The 12,897-nt window shown below is 47.2% G+C and overlaps 1 protein-coding gene across 1 annotated transcript in view; it reads right to left on the bottom strand.

Annotated features, from left to right (window-relative positions):
• The window catches only part of LOC144610561 (nuclear factor 1-like), a 55,250-nt gene extending 42,778 nt beyond the window's left edge, over window positions 1–12,472 (bottom strand). Inside the window, exon 1 of the mRNA XM_078429366.1 lies at window positions 12,048–12,472. Within this exon, the coding sequence (XP_078285492.1) occupies window positions 12,048–12,074 (27 nt within the window). The 5' untranslated portion in view covers window positions 12,075–12,472. The remainder of the gene's footprint in view (window positions 1–12,047) is intronic.
• Between the last annotated feature and the right edge of the window lie 425 nt (window positions 12,473–12,897).

Below are 12,897 nucleotides of genomic sequence, written 5' to 3'. Positions count from 1 at the left end.
TGCTACAGCCCTCACCCCCCTTCAGAAGACGAGGGCGTGTTGCCACCTTAAACCACTGCACAGTGCGTGGCACACTAGCGTCACTGGTAGACCGACCCCATCGCCCCCTTCCCCCCACTCCCCTCCCCCCCCCACCCTCCTTCCTCCCCTCCCCTTCCCCTTCTCCCCCACTCCAAGCCCTTCAGCTCCCCTTATCCTCTCTCCTCCCCCTCCCTCCCCCCTCCCTCCTCCCTCCTCCCTCCCTAGGAGATAGATTTAAACTTTAAAATGTGAATTAATTAAAAAATATGACACCGATTTCAATGAAACTTCTTCCATTAGCAGCAAAGGGACGACGGTGAGTAAGGTGGGCCTAAAATAGTTGCACTATCGTGTACCGTTTTGGCTGTAGTTCAGGAACAAACAAACAAACAAACAAACAAACAAGAGTTTTAGTGTATAGATGCTGCACTACTAAACTTTTCCCTGAAATCCTACGGCATATTTAGGTTTCCCCCCCCCCCTCAATCTGCTTCGACCGCTGAAATACTGCTCAGATCGCCGAATGGATGCAGCTCTTGTCGAGAGCAAGAACAGCTTTCAATCGCATAATTACAGCAACTCCCTGGGGCAGGCGTGCTGCGTGGAACTGCACTAATACAATAGCCGCGGCTCTTGAGGAAGTTTGGGAAGGAGGTGAAGGAGCACGGCGATTCGGGATGAGAATTCCAGAGCTGGAAGCACAGTCACGGAAAGGCAGGGCAATTCATACCGAAGGTTTGTGTGGAAAGGAAATTCAGATGCTGGTAGACACACACCAAGTGCTGGAGTAACTCAGCTGGTCAGGCGGCACCTCTGGTGAAAAACAATGGGTGACTCTGTGGTTTTGGGTCGGGACCCTTCGTCAGACCCTTCGCCAGTTTCACTGGAGTCTTGAAGCATGAGAGGCGATCTTATAGAGACGTACAAAAATTATGAAAGGACTTCACAAGCGAGATGCAGGAAAAATGTTCCCAATGTTGGGGGAGTCCAGAACCAGGGGCCACACATTCTAAGGATAAAGGGGAGGCCATTTAAAACTGAGGTGAGAAGAAACTTTTTCACCTAGACAGTTGTGAATCTGTGGAATTCTCTGCCACAGAGGGCAGTGGAGGCCAATTCACTGGATGAATTTAAGAGAGAGTTAGATAGAGCTCTAGGGGCTAGCGGAATCAAGGGGTATGGGGAGAAGGCAGGCACGGGTTACTGATTGTGGATGATCAGCCATGATCACAATGAATGGCGGTGCTGGCTCGAAGGGCCAAATGGCCTCCTCCTGCACCTATTTTCTATGTTTCTATGTTTCTATGTTTCTATGTTTCTATGACCCAAAACGTCACCCATCCTTTATTCTCTACTGAATTGTTGAGTTACTCCAGCACTATGTGTCTATCTTCATACTGAAGGTGTCTTTGAGCGCTGTGAGACTGGAGATTAGATAAGAGGAGGGGACATGTTGGCTGGTGTGGGCAAGTTGGGCCGAAGGGCCTGTTTCCTTCCGTGAAGGGCTTGTTGGATGACTGTACAACTTTAGTTTAGTTTAGAGATACACCGGGTCCACACCGACCAGCGATCCCCGCACACTAACACTATCCTACACACATTAGGGACAATTTATAAATTTAACAATACAATGATCCTACTATCCTGTACGTCTTTGGAGTGTGGGAGGAAACCAGAATTTCTAACCCTTGGGGAGAACATAGAAACTCCGTACAGTAAGAGTGTCAGGGGTAATGGGGAGAAGGCAGGAGAATGGGGTTGAGAGGGGAAAGATAGATCAGCCACGGTTGAATGGGTGGGATAGACTCGTTGGGCCGAATGGCCTCATTCTGCTCCTATAACTTATGAACACCCGTAGTCAGGATGGAACCCGGGTCTCTGGCGCTGTGAGGCAGCAACTCTACCGCTGCGCCAAAGTCGCTCCAAATATGTAGAAGCTTGGATTTCTGAAAGGCACATTTTGCCCTATCGAGGCGTGTTCGATTCCCACCAAGGCTTTGCCGCTGAAAAAGGCAGATAGACAAACCTAACTCCAGTACTGTTGCTCTCTTGATATCCCTGCGTTTCAGGAGCAGGATGGTGAAAAGGGAGAGGAAACGGCCAGTGAATGATTCACTGGATATATTCAAAAGGGAATTACCTGTAGATTTACCTCTTAGGACTAACAGAATCAAGGAGAAAGCAGGAGCCGGGCACTGATTTAGGATGATCAGCCATGATCATATTGAATCCGATCAGTCTGAAGAAGGGTCTCGACCCGAAACGTCACCCATTCCTTCTCTCCTGAGATGCTGCCTGACCCGCTGAGTTACTCCAGCATTTTGTGAAATAAATACCTTCGATTTGTACCAGCATCTGCAGTTATTTTCTTATACTTATATGATCATATTGAATGGCGGTGCTGGCTCGAAGGGGCGAATGACCTACTCTTGCACCTGTTTTCTATGTTTTTATGTTTCTATAAGGTCATACGTGATAAGAGCAGAATTAGGCCATTCGGCCCGTCAAGTCTATTCCACCATTCAATCATGGCTGAGCTATCTCTCCCTCCTAACCCCATTCTCCTGCCTTCTCCCCATAACCCCTGACACCCGCACTAATCAACAATCTATCTATCTCTGCCATAACCCAATCCATAAATCCATGAAGGTATTTATTTCACAAAATGCTGGAGTAACTTAGCGGGTCAGGCAGCATCTCAGGAGAGAAGGGATGGCTGACGCTTCGGGTCGAGACCCTTCTTCAGACTGAAACGTCTCCCATTCCTTCTCTCCTGAGATGCTGCCTGACCTGCTGAGTTACTCCAGCATTTTGTGAAATAAATACCTTCGATTTGTACCAGCATCTGCAGTTATTTTCTTACATAAATCCATGAATCTAAGGTTCGCACCTTCGCTTCGCCTTGCGCAGTTTCAGTGCCTGCCGCAGATTTGAGGAGAGCTTTTATTTACTGATTGCGCTGATATGCGGTACCTTTTGCAAATGTCTTTAAGTCGACCAACGCCTTCCATGTCCCCGCGGCCCCTGATCCATCAGAGTGCAGGCGGGGCAGCTTAAAGTTCACGCCCGGAATCCCCCTTATTTCTCCAGTGTTCGTAACACAGGGAATAATCTCTCCATTAAATCAGGCAATTCCATGCAAATGTCTTAAACCCCGAGATATCCAACTCTAAATGCAACTCGTTATTCTGAAAATCACAGACACAAACTATAAACCGTTACATTACGCATTGTATTTAAACTACATTTTATAACACTGTAATATATATATATATAAACACAATGCGTAATGTGACATTATATAATTGTATTGACAATATAATCATATTATATAATATACATAAACACACACAAACACACACATATGTGTGTGTGTGTGTGTGTGTGTGTGTGTGTGTGTGTGTGGTGTGTGCGTGTGTGTATATGTGCGTGTGTGTATATGTGTGTGTGCGTATATGTGTGTGTGTGTGTATATGTATATGTGTGTGCGTGTGTGTATGTGCGTGTGTATATGTGTGTGTATGTGTGCGTGTGTATGTCTGCGTGGTATGTGTGTATGTGTGTATGTGTGTGTATATGTGCGTGTGTATGTGCATGCGTGTGTGTATATGTGTGTGTGTGTATATGTGTGTGTATATGTGTGCGTGTGTGTGTGTTATAGAAATATGTCGGTATGAAAATATATACACACACTGAACTTTTTTTCATATATATTTTTTCATATATATATAATATAATGTTTTAAATATATATAAACACACATATATACAAACACACACACACAAATATGTGGGTATGAAAATATATACACACACTGAACTTTTTTCATATATATATAATATAATGTTATATGAAAAAAAGTTCAGTGTGTGTATATATTTTCATACCCACATATTTGTGTGTGTGTGTGTATTATATATTTTCTTATGTACATGTGGGTATATGTATATACACACACACATGGATTTTTTCACGTTTATTATATTGTTTACAGCGTGCTATGTTTACATTTTGTGTTGTGCTGCTGCTCGTAACAATGTCATTGTTCTGTCTGGGACATTTGACAATAAAACATTCTTGACTTTTGCCTCTAATACCAGCCCCGAGTGCAATGCTCAAATCTCCCGTTACTAAACCTAGCTTGTTTTTATTTTAAGAAGAAAATGGATATCACGGTGCTAGAAGCAGCATTTATTCCCCAAACTGGATCAGAATGTCTCTGCGGTGTTCACTGTAGTCAGTGCTCAATGCAGGGCTCCATTATATTCAATCTTCATTTGAGATTTTTTGGGGGGGAGGTTGGTAAGAAACTGAAATCGGTCATTCCCCGCGGATTCTGGGCGCATTCACCCAGGCTGGATTCTGTGAAGCCACAGTTATAACGCCCGGGTTATAGGAGTAACGCAGCGGTAGAGTTGCAGCCTCACAGCGCCAGAGACCCGGCTTCCATCCTGACCACGGTAGCTGCCCGCACTGGGGTTGCACGTTCTCCCTGGGACCGAGTGGGCTTTCTCCGGGTCCTCCGGTTTCTGTGAATTGAAATTTGTCCCCGGTGTGCGTGGGATAGTGTTAGTGAGCTGGGATCGCTGGTCGGTGTGGACTCGGTGGGGGCTGTTTCCATACTGTATCTCTAAACAAAATTGAACTAAAGTGGAACTGTTTGCACGCTGTATCTCCAAACTAAATTGAACTAAAGTGGAGCTGTTTCCACGCTATTTCCACGCTGTATCGCCAAACTAAATTGAAATAAAGTGGAAGGTGTCACAAAAAAGCTGGAGTAACTCAGCGGGCCAGGCAGCATCTCAGGAGAGAAGGGACGAACTAAAGTGGAGCTGTTTCTATGCTGTATCTCTAAACCAAACTAAACTAAAGTGGAGAGCCCAGCCGCAGGTTGGTTACAACGTTGGAGGGGGCTATTCGGCCCGTCAATTCTGTGCTGGCTTTGTGTGAGGGTAATTGGGATAGAACCAGTTGCCCTCTCCTCTGGCCCAGCGATTTAGATCTGTGCCCGGCAGCTTGTGAGACTCTACCGGTGGATCAGCCTCTCCTGTCCCCGGACACCCCCCACCCCATTCACTGCCTGGCAACTTTATACCTGGCGTCTTGTGCCGCTTGTGCCAGCTATTTTATTCCCACGTCGCTTCTTGTTCGCTCTAGTTTGGTTGAGTTTGGAGATACACTGGGGAAACCGAGCGAGTCAGCACCGACCACTAGTTCTATCCTGCACGCCATTTACAGAAGCCAATTAACCTACAGACCTGCCAGTCTTGGTCTTTGGAGTGTGGGGGGGGGGGAAGGGGAAACCGGAGCACCCGGAGAAAACCCACGAGGTCACTGGAGGTGCAAACTAAGTACAGACAGGGCCCGTAGCCGGGATTGAACCCGGGTCCCTGGCGCTGTGAGGCAGCAACTCTACCGCTGCGCCCTTACATTTCTCGCCATCCACCCTGTTCTTCGGCTTCAGGCCCTGCAATCCCCCCCCCCCCCCCCCCCCCGATCATCGACCTCCCTTGTTTCAACGCGAACACAAAACTCCACACACACAACGCACTGTACACGGCGCACCCCACAAGAGCAGGCCCTTCGGCCCACAACGTCCGTGCCAACGAGATAAACTAATCCGGTAGACACAAAGTGCTGGAGTAACTCTGCGGGTCACCCATCCCTTCTCTCCAGAGATGCTGCCCGTCCCGCTGAGTTACTCCAGCATTTTGTGTCTACCTTCGATTTAAACCAGCATCTGCAGGGGTTTTTTTTCTTGCAGATAAATTAATCTCCTGTGCCAACACATGATTCACATCCCTCCAGCCCTGTCTGTGTAGCTATCCAAAAGCCTCTTCAACGCCACGATTATATCGCCAGAATTATTTTGGAGTCATAGAGCTGTACAGCATGGAAGCAGGCCCTTCGGCCCACCTTGTCCATGCCAACTTGGTTACCATGCCAGTTACTGGTTACTCGACCAGTCCCACATCTCTACATTGTCCCCATAATCCCTCCAAACCCTTCCTTTGACGAACGAATGGGTCGACTGAGCTTGTGTTCGCTGGAATTTAGAAGGATGAGAGGGGATCTTATAGAAACATGTACAATTCTTAGAGGATTGGGCAGATTAGATGCAGTAAAAAAATGTTCCCGTTGTTGGGGGAGTCCAGAACCAGTTTAAGAATAAAGGGGAGGCCATTTAGGTTTGAGATGAGGAAAAACATTTTCACCCAGAGTTGTGAATCTGTGGAATTCTCTGCCGCAGAAGGTAAAAATTCACTGGATGTTCTTACGAGAGAGTTAGATAGAGCTCTTAAGAATAGCGGAATCAAGGGGTATGGGGAGAAGGCAGGCACGGGGTACTGATTGGGGATGATCAGCCATGATCACATTGAATGGCGGTGCGTACAGGCTCGAAGGGCCGAATGGCCTCCACCTGCACCTGTTTTCTATTTCTATGTTTTTTCCCCCCAATTGTCCCCCAAATCCTCCCAGTTATCACCCCACGCTGAGTTCCCGACCGCCAACCCATCGCCACAAGGCTGGTCTTGACAGCGGCCCCACGACAGCGGAGCAGACAGAGGGTAGAGTTGCCACCCCATAGCGCCCGAGACCCGGGTTCCATCCCGACCTCGGGGGCTGTGTGTGTGTGTGTGTGTGTGTGTGTGTGTGTGTGTGTGTGTGTGAGTGTGTGTGTGAGTGTGTGTGTGAGTGTGTGTGTGTGTGTGTGTGTGTGTGTGTGTGTGTGTGTGTGTGTGTGTGTGTGTGTGAGTGTGTGAGTGTGTGTGAGCGTGTGTATGTGAGTGTGTGTGTGGCGTTTTGCGCGTTCTCCCTGCAACCGCGTGGGTTTCCTCCGGGCGCTCCGGTTTCCTCCCACATCCCAACCACGTGCGGGATTGCAGGTTAATTGGCCCTCTGTTTATCACCCCCCCCCCCCCTAGGGAGATGATGAGAAAGTGAGACAACGTGCAAATAGTATGTACGGGCGATCCTTAGTCGACATGTACTTGGTGGGCAGAAGGGCCTGTTTCCACATTATATCTCTAAACTAAACTAAACTAAGGTAAGGTAAGCTAAACTAAACTAACCTAAACTAGGCTATGCTCCACTAAACTAAACTAAACTAAACTAGACTGTGCTAAACTGCACTAAACTTAACTAAACTTAACTAAACTAGGCTGTGCTAAACTAAACTAAACTAAACTAACCTAATCTAAACTAAACTAAACGAAACTAAACTGTGCTAAACTAAACTAACCTAAACTAACCTAAACTAGGCTATGCTAAACTAAACTAAACTAACCTAAACTAGGCTATGCTAAACTAACCTAAACTAAACTAACCTAAATTAGGCTATGCTAAACTAACCTAAACTAAACTAACCTAAATTAGGCTATGCTAAACTAAACTAAACTAACCTAAACTAAACTAAACTGTGCTAAACTAAACTAAGCTAAACTATACAAAACTTAACCAAACTAGGCTGTGCTAGACTAAACTAAATTAACCTAACCTAAACTAAATCACAGCCTAACCTAAACTAGACGCCCTCTGCTCGCCCATGGCTAGAATAACTCGACCCTGTCCAAAGTCGCGACTGCGGCCCATGAGAACAAACCAGGACTCACACAGAGAGACACAGACACTGGCGATTAATGCTGGTCGCCAAACCGTGGCCCGGGCAAGGAGATGCTTGTAGGGCCGAGGGGTGCTGCGGGAACAGGGGGTGCTGGGGAAAGGGGGGGGGATTAACACAGGGGGGGGGATAAGAGTGGGTCGTTCTGAGAATGTGCCACATCGGCGGCACAGCGGCCAGGCGTAACCATTCGGCCCGTCGCCGCCATCCCTACCTCCAACTCCACTTGGGGCTGGTGAGACCTTCACCGCAGAGGGCTGGTCACGGGATGCGCTTGATCAGGACAGATAGTCGGCTGCAAGATCGGGCGACTGAGGGGAACCGGCGCCGGGCAGTGGAATTGGCCCGGAGAGGGACATCAGGCCGCCGTGGGGCCGAACGGCTCCCCTTCTCTTGTGCTTTTCGCTTCCTCCTCTAACAAGAGAGCAGCCAATCTTGCACCCCGCGCCACCCCATGACACTAATCCTGCACCATCTCATATGAGAAGCTCCTGGTCGTCTCTCTGGCCTGCAGAGTGAGACGCACACCTGGTGGGGAGAAGGTCTCCAAGCCTCGCCGCCCTCCAGCCAAAGTCATTCTCCTCACTGAGCCGAAAGCCGCCAGCTTTACGCGGCACACTCTCTCCGACGCTGCACCTCGCCCTTCTATCAGTACATCACAGAAACAGGCCTTGGCCATGCTGACCAAGTTGGCCAGCTGGGCTAGCCCCATTTGACCCACCTCACTCCAAACCCTCCCCACCCCTGTCTCCGTCCAGGTGTATTTTAAACGTTGTCATTGTATCTGCGTCGAGAGAAGCCGCTGGCAAATCATTCCAGATACGGACTATCCTCTCTGAGTGGAAAAAAATAAATGTCCCTGAGGTCGTAGGGGTAGGTCATTTAGAACTGAGATGAGCAAAAACTTTTTCAGTCAGAGGGGTGTGAATCTGTGGAATTCTCTGCCTCAGAAGGCGGTGGAGGCCAATTCTCTGAATGCATTCAAGAGAGAGCTGGATAGAGCTTTTAAGGATGGCGGAGTCAGGGGGTATGGGGAGAAGGCAGGAACGGGGTACTGGTTGAGAATGATCAGCCATGATCACATTGAATGGCGGTGCTGGCTCGAAGGGCCGAATGGCCTCCTCCTGCACCTGTTGTCTATTGTTTATTGTCTCTCTTAAATCTCCTCCCTCTCACCTGAAGCTGCGCCCTCTAGTTTTAGACTCCTCTGCCCTGGGAGAAAGACTGTGAGCGTTCACTTGATCCGTGCCCCTCGTGATATTGTGCACCTCTATAAGGCCACCCCTCAGCCTCATGTGGTCCAAAGTCCCATCCCGTACCTCTCCCTGTAACTCAAGCGCGCAAGCCCAGGTCACATCCAGGTGGATCTCCTCTGCACCCTTTCCAACTTAATGGTATCCCACCATTTGCATACACACAAAATGCTGGGGTAACTCGGCAGCGGCACCGGCAGCATCTCTGGAGAGAAGGAATGGGCGAGGAAAGGTACAGAAGTGTGAAAACGCACACCTCCAGATTCAGGGACAGTTTCTTCCCGGCTGTTATCAGGCAACTGAACCACCCTACCACAACTGGAGAGCGATCCTGAACTACTATCTACCTCATTGGTGACCCTCGGACTATCTTTGATCGGTGTTTACTGGCTTTACCTTGCACTTAAACATTATTCCCTTATCGTGTATCTGTACACTGTAAATGGCTCGACTGTAAACATATATTGTCTTTTTGCTGACCGGTTAACAGGCAACAAAAAAGAAAGTTTTTCCACTCTACCTCGGTACATGTGACAATAAATTAAACTGAACGCTTAGGGTCGGGTCGAGACCTTTCTTGAGACTGGGAGTCGGGGGGAGAGGGAGACACTGAGATAAGGAAGGGTAAGGTGTGAAAACGACAAATCAAAACTGTCTGTACAATACGATACACAAAGACTGGACGGCGAGGGTTTGGCAGGGGCCCGGCGGTAATATCTTCGCTTTGGGAAGGGATGGAGAGCGGGAAGGGTTAATCAACAGGGCAATCACGTTCGCCTGGACTAAATATTCTTGAATGGAGATTGAGATAACGGTGCGCGTCAGAACAGACCCACGGAATCACCAGGGTCCGCGTGATCACACATGTAAAAATAGGCGCCCAGAAGGACTTGTGCACATTATTAATTTACACTGGTCACAGATAAGGAATGGATCCGCCTATTAATTAATTAATGAACAATTAAATAATTGGAGCGCGCAATTGGTGTCTCCCGTTCAGAACAGAGGCCGGATAGTGAATCCAAACAGTTAAATTGTGCAGACCAGATTCTATTTATTTTGTTACAACGACCAGAATTTTTTTTTTAAACGGCCAAGATAATTTCAGCTTGCCTTAACAAGAAAGAGTGCAACTGAGATTTTATTTTTCTCTCTCGAGGTTAATGAACAGAATGTATTGTCACCTTCTATGTCTCGGGTTTGTAGCAATAACCTGGAGAGTAGACAGATACTATAAGAAAAATAACTGCAGATGCTGGTACAAATCGATTTATTCACAAAATGCTGGAGTAACTCGGACCCGAAACGTCACCCATTCCTTCTCTCCCGAGATGCTGCCTGACCTGCTGAGTTACTCCAGCATTTGGTAGACAGATACCAAATCGGTATGCAAACGCTCAGGTGTGTAGTGGTCCGCTTTCTGCAGGTTAATTTGTTCCCGAAGGCGCGATGCATCAGCGATTGCATTTCTCAACCGCCCTTTGTTTTACTAAAATTAGTGATTGCTGCCTTGAAATTCAACCAGCCACCGGTCCCAATACCAATCTATACTTTGACTCGAACGCTTCATTCAAAAAGAGAATAAATAGTGTGGGGGAAAGTTAAACTCAGCTACATCTTGGCGGCGTGTAAATAATACACAGACCAGGAGTAGCTACATTAATGGCCATTTACACCCCCGTATTGATCTGAAATTATTGAGATTTATGCAGAATGTGCTTTACAAAAAAACCCTCACCCCTCACACAAAATTCCGCTCAGCGTTAAACGTATTTGCCGTATTTCTTATTGAAATAAATAACATTATTAGATTTCTCCAAATTCAAAACACAAAGGGCCGCGAATCTCCCTTCTAAAAAGTTGCATTATTGAGTTCTGTAAATGTAGATTTTTTTTCCCCCCCTCACACAAAACAAGTTGAAATGACGGAAATGAAATGGGATTTGAAATCTCCCCGCTGCCCTGGACAACAGACAGCATAGGATGCAACTTTAAACTTCCAAACATCTAACGCCGACCAGCGCCAAAGCGCCTTGGACGCCGGTTTCAACGAAGACGGGGTCAGGATAATTCCGTGTGGGTAAGAAGCATTTTACAATGAATGGACTGGCTAGTGAAGAGAGACAATATCTGCTGCAGTGGAATCTGAAGGTGCCACATCAATTTATCAACAGAACCAACTGCGAGAATCCCTTTGAGCAGAAATCTGTTCTATCTCCACACCTGCACTCGACAATACAAGTACATGCACAATCCGTGCCTCTAAAAAAAAAATCTCTAAACCACTTTTTAAAAACAACACACACAAATGAGTTATAAAAAAAATATCCAGAGGATGTCACCAATTTAAATACTCCATAACAATCCTCTAAAGCTACAACAAATGAGAATGTAATTGTCCAGGTGGACGTGACAAATAAACACAACATTTAAACAAAAATAACCTGCCCTTGTTTTTGATTAGAAGTTACCAAAAACTTTTTTTCTAAATCCGAGTTTCACATACCACCACAGAAACAATTCTCGCACCGAGCACAGAGGCAAAGGCAGGAAGATTAGGACATCCGGACAGAATCGTCTGCCCTTATCAACAGCATTTCGCCTTGCGGTTCGCAATCATTACACAAATCAAACAACGAGCACAAATTAACAGATATTACACAGCTGAGCAAAAAAAAAAAAAAAAAAATCCTCTTCAAAATACACACAGTTATTCTTGAAAGATTCAGAAAGCAACACAGCTCGAAAAGCACATTAGAAGGCGGCACAAAATAACAGCAACTCAGACAATTTGTTCCCAGTTTTCCCCTGCAGCGGAGAATGTTAATAATTCCAAATATCAAGCGGTATTTGGATAAATTTGAGGTAACCGCCATTTTCTGTGGTTGACAACCATGTGGAACAGTGGAAAAGGAACTCTGGAGCTGTGCCACAAGTCGTCCTTCTAGAGAGAGCAACATAGAGACACAAACACACACACACACACACACACACACACACACACACACGGGCACAAGCGAGCAAGGTGGCGAGAAGGCAAAAAGAAAACTGCAACAAAGGCAGATATATCTATATAAACCATCGCACAATGCATTCACTAACGACGTTATAGTTGTAAAAACAAGAAAGTAAGCCGCGCCAACAGGCGTTACCTGAGTCAGGCAGAGCGGAGAGTACATAGTAGGAGCGGCGGAGAATGGTTCTGGCTTGTGTGAGAATGCCGTTTCACGCTCTTTGTAACAGCCTATTCTCCATGGTGAATTCTAAACACGGCCGCAGAGTTCTGAAAGCGAAAGTTGACAGTGTTGGTGTGTGTGTGTGTGTGTGTGTGTGTGTGGGTGGGTGCATAGAGAGAGAGAGAGAGGAAAATTTAAAAAAATGCACCCAAAAGCTACACTGTACCAACGCTCACGGTTTCCCAATTCATCTCCCACCCCCATGGAAAAAAAAATGGAAACAAAAAGATAGATCTAGCCGGGCGGGGAGGGGAGAGGAGGGGAGGGGAGGGGAGTGTGTTAGACCCGACCCTGAGAGGCTGTTGTCAAATATCTGGGTGTGCGTGTGCGTGTGTGTGTGTGTGTGTGTGTGTGTGTGTCAGCTACACTTGATGCGGTGGGACTGACATCCTAATGTTGCTTTGAGGCGGGGAAGGGGGGGGGGGGGAGAGAAAAACACTCGAGGGGGGGAAATATATATAAACAGGAAAGAACAATCCCAGAGGCGGCGTTCGACTTGTCAAACTTTGCAAGATCGCTGTGCGAGATCATTTGCCTTGCTACTACAGTGGCTGGCCCGCCTCGCCTCGCCTGCTCGCCCTCTTTCCCCGGCGCTACAATGTGCAATGACACAGGCGCCCTTGCTGGCGATTCCGCTCCCTATCTCCCCACTGTAGTTCAGTCAGCAACCCCTCTCTTCCCTTCCCTCCCCTCCCCTCTCTTCCCTTCCCCTCTCTTCTCTTCCCTTCCCTTCTCTTCCCTTCCCTTCCCTTCCCTTCCCCTCCCC

This window comes from Rhinoraja longicauda, chromosome 37 (genome assembly GCF_053455715.1).
Source record: "Rhinoraja longicauda isolate Sanriku21f chromosome 37, sRhiLon1.1, whole genome shotgun sequence".
In the NCBI taxonomy this organism is placed as follows: domain Eukaryota; kingdom Metazoa; phylum Chordata; class Chondrichthyes; order Rajiformes; family Arhynchobatidae; genus Rhinoraja; species Rhinoraja longicauda.
Note: the sequence above shows the minus strand (reverse complement) of the source record. Positions and strands in the feature narration are given on the sequence as shown.